This window comes from Pieris brassicae, chromosome 2, assembly GCF_905147105.1.
Source record: "Pieris brassicae chromosome 2, ilPieBrab1.1, whole genome shotgun sequence".
NCBI classification, from domain to species: domain Eukaryota; kingdom Metazoa; phylum Arthropoda; class Insecta; order Lepidoptera; family Pieridae; genus Pieris; species Pieris brassicae.
Genome location: NC_059666.1, coordinates 22,757,362 through 22,771,047, shown reverse-complemented (window position 1 = coordinate 22,771,047; position 13,686 = coordinate 22,757,362). Strand labels below are relative to the sequence as shown.

The 13,686-nt window shown below is 31.8% G+C and overlaps 1 protein-coding gene across 1 annotated transcript; it reads left to right on the top strand.

Annotated features, from left to right (window-relative positions):
• Nucleotides 1-2,140: 2,140 nt before the first annotated feature.
• Nucleotides 2,141-7,409, top strand: LOC123720553 (circadian clock-controlled protein daywake-like). The gene is made up of 5 exons (XM_045677213.1): nucleotides 2,141-2,426; nucleotides 3,899-4,118; nucleotides 5,223-5,353; nucleotides 5,670-5,825; nucleotides 6,834-7,409. Exons 1-5 carry the CDS (start codon nucleotides 2,357-2,359, stop codon nucleotides 6,998-7,000), a joined length of 744 nt encoding a protein of 247 aa, XP_045533169.1. The 5' UTR covers nucleotides 2,141-2,356; the 3' UTR covers nucleotides 7,001-7,409.
• Nucleotides 7,410-13,686: the final 6,277 nt, after the last annotated feature.

Genomic DNA, 13,686 nt, shown 5'->3' with positions numbered 1-13,686 from the left:
ATCCATGAGTCGTTGTAATTATTTCGTATTATATAACATTATACATACATTTTTTAGCTTTATGTATTAGGCCATATCATATTTTATTGAGATTTCAATAAAAAGGAAAATCAATAAAAAAAATATGTATGAAATTTTGTTCATACGTAAAAATAAAATCAAATGTTTATAAATTTTCAGCCAGTTCTCAACTCAAAGGCGTAGCACAAACTAGCAGAACTGGCTACTATTTTCCTTTAAATCACCAAGTCATTTTACAAGATGCTTGTATGGAGTTGCACCCTTCCACTTAGCTCCACATAAGATGGTGTTATTGAAGATTCAACAAAAACAAGGATAAGCTAATTATAATTATTTTTTTCTAAGCGTTTTGCTCAGCTTAGCTCAGCTCTACCACTGGGCAAGGCGATGTTTCATTATAGTAATTATTCGGAAACAAGGAAAACATACGTGTGCAACGAAGCTGAAAGATTAAATTTGTGTTAAATATGAATAATGTATTTCATATAAGGAAATGTCTAGTTGAGGTTATATTAGGTCCTTACATATGAAATTGGCGTTTTGTATGGTAGGAACAAAAAGTCGAATATTTTTAAATATAATATATTTAATTAATCAAAGTATAAACCATTGTATTCTATGCACTTTTACCATTTCATAGGTAATTCATTGATCCCTTTACTAAAAAAACCAGTCGGACGGGAATCAATAAAATCTGTGAAGGCGATTTGGACTGCCCCATCAGAGTAAAATTTTTCCCTTGCAAGAAGTTGTCCAAATTTCGAAAAAAATGGTAATCTGTTGGAGCAAGATCCGGGGAGTACGAAGGATGTCTTAGACATTCCAATTGAAGCTCTTCTAATTTGGTAGCCGTCTGTTGTGCAGTGTGTGGTCTAGCGTTGTCGTGAAGTAGCAGTGGCGTGGAGCGATTGACCAGCCTAGGTTGTTTAGCCGCTAGCTTTTCCATCATGGTTTGCAATTGCTGGCAATAGACATCAGCCGTAATAGTCTGGCCAGATTTGAGAAAACTGCAATGAACAATACCGGCACTAGTCCACCAAACGTTTACAAGTAACTTTTTTGGGGTTAATTTTCGCTTGGGGCAGGATTTGGCTGGCTGGCCAGGATCCAACCATTGCGCTGAGCGCTTCCGATTATCGTAATGAATCCATTTTTCATCACAGGTTATGATTCGGTTAAAAATACCTTCATTATTGTGCCGGTTCAGTAATGTAACACAGCAGTCGACGCGCGTTTGCCGGTTTGGTCAGTCAATTCGTGAGGTACCCACCTTTCAAGCTTTTTAATCTTCCCAATTTGCTTCAAGTGAATTGAAACAGTTTTATCACTAACACCGCAGCCTGCAGCTAACTTGGACGTGGTTTGCGATGGATCCGCTTCCACAATAGCCTTCAATACTTCATTATCAACTTGGGTCTCAGGCCATCCACGGGGCTTGTTCTGCAGGTCGAAATTTCCAGAACGAAAACGTTGAAATCAAAAACGAACTGTGTTTTCTTTTGCAACATGACCGCCATACACATCATTCACCCTTCGAGTCGTTTCCGCAGCACTAGTGCCACGGCGGAACACGTACTCGTAAATAATGCGATACTTTAAGTTTTCAATTTTGTAAAGTGAGTGACGCAAACAGAAAAAAACAGAAGCAAAAAAACAAATGAATGACGGTCATCGAAGCACAAATACATAAATAAATAGCTGTACAAAATTTAATTTGAAATTCCTAACCAAAGAGGAGGTATTTGAGGTCAAAGTGGCCAGTACGACAAAACGCCAATTTCATATGTAAGGACCTAATATTAGATCGCTTTTGAGATTCTTGATGCTTTTCACCTTGACATTTTCGGATGTTAAGTTCAGATACAAGAAAATTGTAATAAATTCATTGATATGTTTCTCATTTTAGTTTTGTTGAAATTTTATATTTAGATGATATGAATATTTCACGCTTCGTGTCTTATATCCGCTGTTATTTTAAATACAGCTCCGATCCTGCTTTAGAGCTATTTAAGATTAAGTAAAACGTTGCATAATAAGGCCACATGACGTGAGTTGAGCGTGAGAGTGAAATAATGTGAATGCAAAAATATAGTGTATTTACCATAGCACTTACATCGTTTATACTGTATAAAACTGAGTTACTAATTACGAACAAAACAAAAAACATTCTGGTAACAAAAATTATAAAAATACCGATAATTAACGATCGGTAGTTCAAAACAACCGGTTAACTGGCTGCAATGTCAGATTGAAGGTCCAATAGTGTCTACATAGATATAAAACATTTATTCCTCATTCAAGAACTGATGGTGATCCCAGACAGCAAACATCAACAATGATTTTACGAACGGATTGCGTGATATTTGTCTTGTGTTTTCTCTATTTTGGAGACGCAAAAATTGCACGTAAGTATTTTGGCTTACATTGTAAAACTATTTAGACATACGAGGCTAAAAATATATATATGAAATTTATAAGTTAAGTCAACGAATATTGAAATCCCTTGGAAAATTTAAATGTTTATCGAGTATTAAGTTAACTATATGAAAAGATTAAAGTTAATTGTGTAACCTGTCGAACTCAAAACGCATTGTTTTCTCATCATGTTTTCCTAATGCATTAACTAGCATTTTATTAAACCTTATTTTAACGCTTGCATATTATTAAACATTCCATTATTAAACTTAAATTACAAATTCGTATTTTTATTTTAAATTTAAAAATTCTATAATATGTTTTTTGTAGGTGTAAGTAGCATGCATAATGTAACAAAAAAGGTAGAAATGTTTTTCCCTTATGACACAAATAATTTGATAAAACAATGATATTATGAAATTTATTTAATTATTATGATTAACGGAAATAAATTAATTTAATATAGAAAAGCTAGTATACTACTTTTTAAGTAATTAGTTATAAACCTCTATCATATATATTACATATTTTATTAATGTTTTTATTTATTCAAACAAATATACAGTATTTACAATTTTCTTTAATTACATGTAATATTCATATAATAGTCAAAAAGTATATATTTTTATGCTGTAATTCGTATAAATATATTGTTAAAAGTTGTGAAGACTGCCTATGTAATTTAATATAATGGAAAAGGTAAGGTCACGCATTTATTAAGGCCATAATAACATCTGGGCATCATAATACAATTTCCTATATTATTTACGTTGTATGAATATAACATAATAGAGTACTAGGTGTTAGACCGAGTGTTCTTAACACTTAGGTCATGCGTTTAATTAAATCCCGTCTGAGTGACCGTTTGATATTCATTTTTGTGTAGGCAATTAACACATCCATACTGTGATGAAGGAAAACATTGTAAGGAAACCGGACCAACAAATCAAGTTGCTTATAAAAGAAATGGAATGCGTTTCCCTATAACGATTGGTTAACGGGTTCCGAGACTTAATGCAAATGCAATTAATGCAATGCCTTCGTTTGGCTCCAATTATAATATTTAATATATTCGACAATATATTGAACTGTTTAATTTTGCATAATATTGTAAAACCTTCGGATAATTGATTATTAAACAGATTTCAGAGTCTCGAATTTAACGAAAATGTTATTCTTACATTGTAGGTTGATCAAGTTACCTTTTAAGATAGGTATCATATCTCATTATTGACTTACAGAACTTTATTTTAAACAATGTAATCATGATAGTCATGACATTTTTATTAATTGATAACTGTGAGAAAAATCTTCAGATAAATTGAGTATTTATTAAAGAAATGTTAAATTAACTGTTATTTGTTGCTCATAGTAAATTAACTAAAAAAAAATATTATCTAAAATGTGTAGGAGTCTAAGTAAATTTTATGAAAAATTGTTATGTTAACTTGTTTTTTTTCAGCGGATTTTATCCACCCGTGCAACGAAACTAGTAGAGAATGTCTTGTCAAGTCAACACAGGAAGCTATTCCCGAATTCGTAAAAGGCCTCCCTAAGCTTGGAGTGCCCTCGTTGGATCCCTTCGTTATTGAGAAGCTAGCAATTCCTCTAACTGGACTGAAAGTAACTTTTTATCAGGGAAAAGTGACCGGCTTTAGAAACTGCATCGTGGATAATGTTATGTAAGTTTTTGACCATTTAAGTATTTTTTAATTCCCAAAATAGCAGGAAACTGTATGTTCCACTCCCAACTTCGCGTTGAAATGCGTTCGTTAGCTAAAAACTTGACTTAAAAATACACACAAGAGAATACTAGACAATATAATAAATCAAAATTATTTCATTAGTCTGGACATCAAAATGATGTTATATTTTGTTTGATACAATCACTTCGTCAAACGTTTCGATAATTCGGCAAACGGAGAGACGCTTCGTGTAACGTGTCTGTGAATAAAATAGGGAGAGTATGGACCCCAGTGGTTTTCTTAGATATACGTCTCTAAATATAATACACATTGGCTTTGTTTTATTTAATGTTGAAAACGAGTCAAGACAGATTTTACCAATTCATTCATGAAGAATGTCTAGTAATATTTATGTTTGTTGTTCGCGATGTCAGTTTTTTAATTAATTCATAAAATACCAACAAATACACGTTTTGGTAAATGTCATAGTGATCTAAAATCTCCCCGACACAATATCTCCCTCTCAATTCTAGGTTAATTAATTAAATTAATCTTGAGAGCTTTGGGAAATGTTACCGCATGACTTTAACGTAGATAAATGAATTTAGCTTCCGAAATTTTACTTTTGGTTACTTTTAATAGAAACTGTATTGTTTTTGCACGAGCGCTATATGTACTGCATTGTAGTTCATGAATCCGTGAGATTAGCTTTTTGAATTTGTATTTGTAAAAATTGTATTATAATTTTTTTTAAATTTTGTAATTCTATAATTTTTCAGTGTTCTTGAATTTTTTTTGTTGATTTAGCTCTTCGTGTTATTTAGTAATATTTCTCATATATTTCCCTTAATATTTTGTTTGTCCTTACTAGGGTTGCCTGGAAGAGATCTGTGAGCGATAAGACCGCCCGTTGCATCCCTTATAATTTTTATGTTAATTAATTTTCACATTACATTATTGCAGAAACAAAAACTAGATTCTATAGAGCAAATATTTGTATTACTTGTAATATATTTTATGTACTCCATATATACTTTTGTCTAAATCCGTATGATTTTAAATTGCAATATTAATTTTAATAAAACTGTATATATATTTTAGCTCTGAATTAGAGAAGCGACACTTTGTTCTGGACTTCCACTGCAATTTAACGATAAAAGGACAGTATGACGCAGTCGGGAAGATATTGCTCTTCCCGATAAATGGTGAGGGCGACGCTAAAGTCAAACTGAGTAAGTACCAGTTATGCCAGTACTAGCTCTTACCAGAAGTTTCGTTCTGACGGAAAGATTATTAGGAAAGATCACACTAAAATATGATTAATACATTTCTTAGGGTAGGGTAGGGGAAGCTACAATAATTTTAAGAACGTTTCCAGCCTTTTACTTTGTTAAATATAATATGACACAGATTTCTATCAAATGTTGACTTCATGACAAATTGCTATAAACAAATCAGGGTTAATGATCTCGTAATCTAAATTAATTGTCAGCAGCATCTGACAATAAAATAATAGTTATTAAAACTAAACTATACAATTTGTTCCAGCCAACCTTAGAATGAAGGTTGATATCAATACGAAATACATAAAAGATGCCAAAGGGGTTAATCACTTTGCACTAAGGAACTACAAATACACGTTCGACTATGGAGATAAAATAACTTTCGACTTGCAGAATCTATTTAAAGAAAGCAAAGAATTAAGTAAGTACTACCATAACTTATCTTATAGTTTTTTTTTTGTTAATCATAAACGTAATAATAAACGCGATCAAACCATGGTAATCACGTAAAATACACCTACATAAAAAAAAACTTACTCAAGTTCTATAGAGATATATCTAGAGAGACTTTTGATTTTTAACTGATGATATACATAGCAAAAACATATTAATTATACGTAAATAATTATATATATCTTCAGTAAGTTGCATAGTCACTAACCTAGGCTTGAATCTTAGTGAAACATATTCTGTTTAAAAGGCATTATTTGCCTTGGTCGAAATCAACAACAATTTCTGTGCCACGTTTGGGGGTTACATCCACACAAAATGTCCCAGTGCGATGTTATTTTGGACACAACAAGAGTTTTGTGTACTCCATATATTTTATTTCTAAATGAATTTAATTAAGTCCTAAACGCTGACGGGGCGGTAATATAATTACAAGGGTGTCGAGGGTAAACGCACCTCAGAAATTAATTATGCGAGTGAACCGCACAGTGAGTGTATGCGGTATACATAAAAATAATTAACGAAAATCTTAAGTTTCGCCTCCGTACTAAATGTACTAGTACTATTAATTTATCAAGAAGCTTTAATCATTTTTAGACGTCAAGTGTATCCTTGTAAAAAGTAAATGATTTATATGTTCGTACGTCAAATTCTGGTAGTATAATATAGAATAGGGATAAAACAATCTATAGGTATGGAAGCTTAAATATGTTTACAGTTCTTTATAAACTTTATATGTATTTCAATAAATTTAACAGATATATTATACTCCAAAAGGCGAATGCCTGCATTTAGTATCTTCAATAGTCGCCTTAATTATGTCCACACTGTATGAAGGGCAAGCTTTCGAAACTGTATTTTAAAGAATTTTGTTAAAACAGTTATGAAATTTTACAAATTAAAATAAAATATTCCTGGGTTCTCTTTCACTGTTCACTTTTTAGACTACTTTTAATTACAATTTCACTTTGTTTTTCAGGTGCCACAGTTTTGAATTTCCTCAACGAAAATTGGAAAACAGTGGCGGAAGAATTTGGAAAACCCATAGTAGACTATGCAGTGGATTTAGCTATAAGAACTATTGAGAAATTCTTCGTCGCTGTTCCGTATGAAGAATTAATCAATGTCCCCATACCCCAAAATTAATATAAGCGATTCGATTTATTAAACGCTGTTTGTTGTCTTAAGCGCGAAAAATATTAACTGAAGCCAACAATGATTCGGATTAGAGTACATAAATTATTGAGATTTATATTATTTTAAATTTATTATTTAAAAAAAATATTATAATAAAGACGTGAATAAAATATGCATTTATAATGTGGTTGTTAATAAAAACCAAGGCCTTGTAATTTTAATAGTCCCTCATCGTGTTCACTACAATTATCATCATAGTGTAGAATGTCGCGCATAGTAACACTAAAGCTTAATTTATACATTTAGTTGATAATTCTTTTTAACGATAATTTATAAAAATACACTCTAAAATTTTCGTTAGACCTACTTAATAGTAATAAACTTATATTATTGAGCGGGTTTCGGGAATACTTAGCAAATGAACTTTACCGACGTAAAGTTATAAAGAGACTATCAAGAATATCCAGTAATTTTAAAACCTTACCTGTTTCATTTCTCTACAAAACGTAGGTATTATATTAATCACTTTTTATTCAAGTTTATTATTTGAACTATAAATACTTACCTTATTTATAAATGTACGGAGAAAATTATTTAGGTACCGATACTGATACATAAATATTGTAGCAAAGCTTAATTCTCGGTCAACAGCACTCAGCCTGCCTATCGCGGCCAACAACTCAATTTAATCGTTACTACCTCCATTCCTTATTTACCTGATGTAATTAAAAAACGTTCAAAATGCTTTTTATAAATAATAACATTATTATATTTAGTATATCTTTTATGACACTAAGCCATCATGGAGTCAAGTAAAATCAGCCTAAGCAGTGGTTTGGCGTGTAAGTATCAACCCTGGTCCCACGTTCGAACCTCGGCTGTGTATCAATGGATTTCTGTGTTTAATTAATTAGACCCCAAAAACGCCAGAACAGTATTGTAACGTGATACAAGGAACAAGAATTATCATATAAATCGTACAAAAAACATATGAACCTGATTTCATTTTTGAAGCACCTCCAATCCTATAATTCATCGTTAAGCCATTGTAAGGGAGTTTCGCGTAATATATCTTGAATCTATGACAATTTGTCACAGTTGGCAAGGACAGGAGTAACGCCCTTTCGTAGTCTTTGTCAGTCTGGAAACACATTTACGACATGTACCTTGTACTTCATATGTGGACTTGTTCGATAAAATAAAATCGTTACAGTTTTAATTGAATTTGTAAGCAATCTACTAAGCACAGGAACACTGACTAGTAGTTTAGGTAGGCTTAGAAGAATAGGTATTGTATTAAACATAAAAGAAAAATCCAATGGAAATCACTCAAAAATCGCTTATTTATAATATGAATTGTCCACCTTTAAGTAATAAATATTTTTTTATAACTTTGACCTTCTTAGTAACCGTAAAAACAACAAGCACGTTTGTGTTTTAATTTTACTTTGTTTGACATTACTAATAAATTATAACATACCAACAACAGTGCAACTAGATAATAAACAATTATGAATTTATAACATAATTGTTTGTTCAGTAGCAAGAAACTGCTAAAGGCTATATTAAAACGGGACAATTAAAATGGCGAAGATAATAATGCCGGGTCAAAAGTCACGGCGTTCAACATTATTAATAATAATTAATAGTTATTGCGGTTACTCGTACGTGATACGAAATTGAATTGCACAGTAAATTACATGAATATTTGCATACTATTCGCTTTGTGTTATTATTACTTACTTTAGTGCGCATTTAACACTTGTCTGGTAAAGGAAAACATCGCGAGGAAACTGGAATTACCTAGCCCGAAAATGTTAGAGACGTGTGTCATGTAGAAGGCATATCACCTGCTTGCCTATAAAACAAAATAATCACGAATTTTCCCACTGAATTGGTTCATCTGATCCATGGATCAGCTATATGTAGCTAAGGGATATACATTTTTGGAAACAATTACGTTTTGGAAATGAATGTTCACTTGTGAGCTAAACTTTAGTAAAATATACGCTATATCGCTTAAGAGCTAATGTTGTAGTCCATTTACTTTTACCAAGCATAAGTAATATATTTACCTCAATAGACCAATTAGCACTCATAGCGTGAACCTTCAAAAGCTCATTAACTCTTAAAAGCCTAGTCTAAATGAAATAGCTCGTATAAAATAATTTTGCAATCACATCTTTAAAATTTACTTGAGTAAAAATGCATTTAAAACGTCCTGTTCTTCTGTTATAAATTATGAGAAGTTGGAACGTGACTCACACACTAAAGCTTCATTTAGACGTGTTTATACGACGGAAGTTGTATTTTAAAAGCGTGTATATTGCACTACCGTCACGTCATTATCTCGTACAAGCTATGGAATATTCAGTAAGTATTGAACGAGTGTACAAATAGGAATTTCTAGTACTTTAAACCACTCGATATGTGGAACATATTTTTCGATTTGCAGCCTTGGCTTCGTTTATTTTTAGGTTAGCACAGTTAATGATTTCCTATAGTGGAATTGGATTTGCAGTTAATAGCCAAAAGATATTGTATGGACTTGTTTCCTGTAATTATAGTTTTTTATGTCATCGTTTTTCTTATTAAAATAAATGTTTAATTACTTACTTGCAAAATATTAACTTATTGAATTGTATTGTATTATCACTCTTATACATAAACCTGAATAAACATTATTTATTCAGATAAATTATTTAAATAAATCTAAGTGCATAATTTAATACAATAATTTAAAAAAAAATTCGTAATTTTAATATTAATTCTAGTACCTATTATAAGGTAGACGCAAATACATAGATAATTAGATGCGCAGCGTTTTGTAATTGGATTAAGAAATTAACGTCAACCGACGTGGGTGTTTTAACTCAATTAGGCAGATTATTCAACACAACACTGCACTCCAATCATTAATATCTGATCGACAGTAATTAGTTGAGGGGTTTTTGAATCGTTTCGGAGGATATGCTTCATTATATACCTCAGCTTCAGTGTTCCTAATTGCTGATTGGCATTGACTTGTATTGAATGAATGGAGTTTATAAGCTTTTGAGTTGAGTTTACATATATATATAACAGGCTTTTAAACTCCGGTTGAAACAATAAAAACTAAGGTATACAAATGTATAGACAAAATATTTTTTTTATTAATTAAAATAAAAATATTACCGATGCAGCAGGGCCGTATTTCGCGACGCCTGCCATTCGCGAACTAGTAGAATTAATTAAATGTATATTATTTTTATTTTTGGAAAAAAATGTGGTATAAAAAGTCCCTGGACAATATGGCAGGGGAGTAGAGGGTTATAAATTAATTTAAAAAAAAGACAAAATATTAGGTCCTTACATATGAAATTGGCATTTTGTATGGGAAGAACAAAAGTAGAATTTTTAGATATAATATATTTAATTAATTAAATTATTATAATTATATATATAAGTGGCAAAAGTGCAAAGACAGCAATTAATTCAATAATAATTATAATTATATATTAAATTAATTGCTGTCTTTGCACTTTTGCCACTTTATAGGTAGTTCATTGATTCCTAAACTAAAAAAACCATTCGGACGGGAATCAATCAAATGCGAAATAGAATAAAAGGCGGTATCGACTGCCCCATCAGAGTTCAATTATTTATTTTACTTGCAAGAAGTTATCCAAATTTCTAAAAAAATCGTAAGCCGTTGGAGCAAGGTCCGGGAAGTACGGTGGATGTCGTAGACATTCCAATTGAAGCTTCTCTAATTTCGTAGCAGTCTGTTTTGCAGTGTGTGGTCTAGCGTTGTTGCGAGTTGCGAGCAGCAGCAGCCTAGAGCGATTGATCATCAACCTTGGTAGTTTAGTAGCTTTTTCATCATGGTTTGTAATTGCTGATAATAGACACCTGCCATAATCGTCGCAGGCGACGAGCGTTTGTCCATTTGCGATAACGCGATATTTTACGTTTTCCATTTAATAAATAGAATGACGCAATGTACGAGTAAAGCTGTAAAAATTAAATTTGTAATTCCTAACCAAAAAAGGTCAAAGTCGATAAAACCTCAATTTCATATGGTAAGGACCTAATATTCCACAACTCAGAGTCTAAAAGGTAATCGATATTGTACATTACAAATTAGTTTCAAATTAATAAATTATCTCTGTAGACCAAGTAGTTCGATAAAGGCATTAAAAAAAACGTTTAGTAATACTGCCGTCCAAACATACGACGTCAGGAGACTGGTGAATGAGCTGCCGGCCACTTGCTAATACTTTGTTGGTTACCAGGTGCCACATAATGGAGGAGAGCGACAAAAATACCAAAAACCGCTCCGGAACGAAGAGTCCTAAGGCCGATCAATTACCATATAAAAACCTTCAAATTCTTAACCGATAACCTCTTAACCGATGTAAAATACACCTCATCACACGACGTACTGGTAATAGGATATTATAAATCGGGCAATTCACGCGAGCGATTCCCTTTCGATCAACGTCACCACTTAATGAGACACGTGAACCAATCTGCTTTAACTAGAAATTTTTCCAATGTTTTCGCACATATTGATATTGTTCATGTGCATGTATAACGAGTTGCAAATAGCATCAAGTTATTTGCGCCTGTAATGATTGTTTAGCAAATCTTCTGGATAGCAGGAATTCGATTTTTGTGAAGTTTTTTCAAATCATGATAAAAAATAAGACGAAAAACAAAAGTGATAGATGCCTTACATTATGACCTAAAACAGAAGACAGAACCATAAACGGGGCATATAGCAAAATTTTAAAGACAACTACTATATGTAAAGGACAAAGTGAAAAAGAAAAGGGCGCCCCAAAAATTGTGGATAAAAGAAATTGAAGCAGTATCAGGAAGCGAAAGGAGAAAGAAAACCATGGACAGAGCTTGTTGGAAAAGGCTGGAGAAGGTTTCCGATCGACGGTACCGAAGGTAGCTAGGATATAGGATATCAAAAAAAAATGCATAAAATGTAAAACTTCTAAACAGTACATTATTTTTTTGTAATGATTGGAAATCAGACGAGCTTTTATTATTATTATTTTATATCATGACAGCAATTCACACTTGGTATGAAATTTAATATATTCTTATAGAGTACAGTGATGAACTTACACTGTAACCATAATTACTGGAGTATACTAATGTTTAAGAATAAAGTCAACAAGCTTTGCCCTGGTGCATACTCATCGTTCCTAGTCGTCTTTCAACTTTACATTTCTAAATCTCGTTATGAGTTAGCATACACTTGGTTTGACTGAGATTCAAACAATTTTCCATACGTCCTAAGTAATTTACCAGAATATTAAGTTTTCATTCAAAATTGAATAAGACCACGGTGATACGTTCTTAAGAAATTTAATTTATACAATGCTTGAACTATTTTATCAGGCGATAAGTAATCAACAATTCTAGATACATATTTATAAAATTATGTAACAAAATTTACTTCAGATATTTTTGTACATACATATATTGTAACAGAAGAAAGATGGTTAAAATAGATAGCGATGGCTACAGCTGGAAGAGGACTATACTCATAAGTCTACCCTTGGAATAAAATTACTTTGTATAAAATTAAGTGTTCGTTTGTAAAAATTGATAAATAGGTTTAATTATTATGCATCTAACAAAAAATATGATTTATTTACGAATACCTGAGATACACAATAGACAGAAAATCATAAGTGATACTTTGTATTGGAAGAACCACTTTGTAAATTTTAAATTAAAAAATGGAATGTATTCATTTGACGCGTCTAAGTGAAATATTATCTTAGAACTCAGCAGGGGCTTATAACATTTCACTTACATCGCAGCTATATGGTACTAGAGCGCCGCCAACGCCTGAAGTCTTAGACAACTCTAATTAAGTTTCCTGCCAATGTTTAACTTTCTTATTAGATTTCATGAGTACTAAGACAAATTGTGCTTTTTTGTAGACTTGTAAATCAAAACAGTAGTTAATACGTCATGTTACTTATACCTATATCGTTACTAAAAGCTGTGTTAGCCTAGTGGTCATATTTTCGAACCCTGAATCTAAAACATTGGCTACTGCCTCAGACATAATACTTTTTTTTGTATTCTACCAAAAATAACTGTTTATACATTAATTTAGGATTGCAATCATGTACATTAAAATATAGCAAGTTATTAAATTGTTTCACGTACGACATAATGCGAAAACGTAATCATCTCCGCAAAGTTCTTTCAAAACAAAACTTTTGCCTCTTCAAATGCGGAAAATTGCTACAAGTTTTTTTAATAGCAGTACATCCCTTTATGTATTCTAATTCCAACTGTGAGAAAGTTTTCCTTCATAAATGCTTTTTATGAAAGTCTTATGGTTTACTTGTTTTATTGAATTAAAGCATAACATCTACAAAATGTTTAATGTTTGTTACAAGGTGATCAAAGAAATCCTGCGTTCGAAAGCTGACTTGGCACTGATGGTAAATTTTCCAATGTTTTTATTTAGTGAAAAATCATGAAAATCGGTCTAGTCGTTCCTGAGCTATAAGTGTTGGAACAGAGCAGACTTTGTTTTATATATAAAGATTAAAAGATCAATTCTTCTAGTAACTTAAAATGTAGTTAGTTAGTGACGTTAGTAGTAGTGGTAGTAAAAGGTTATAAAAATAAATGATGCTGCTAATTAATAGACATCATAGAAACTAATTCCTTTA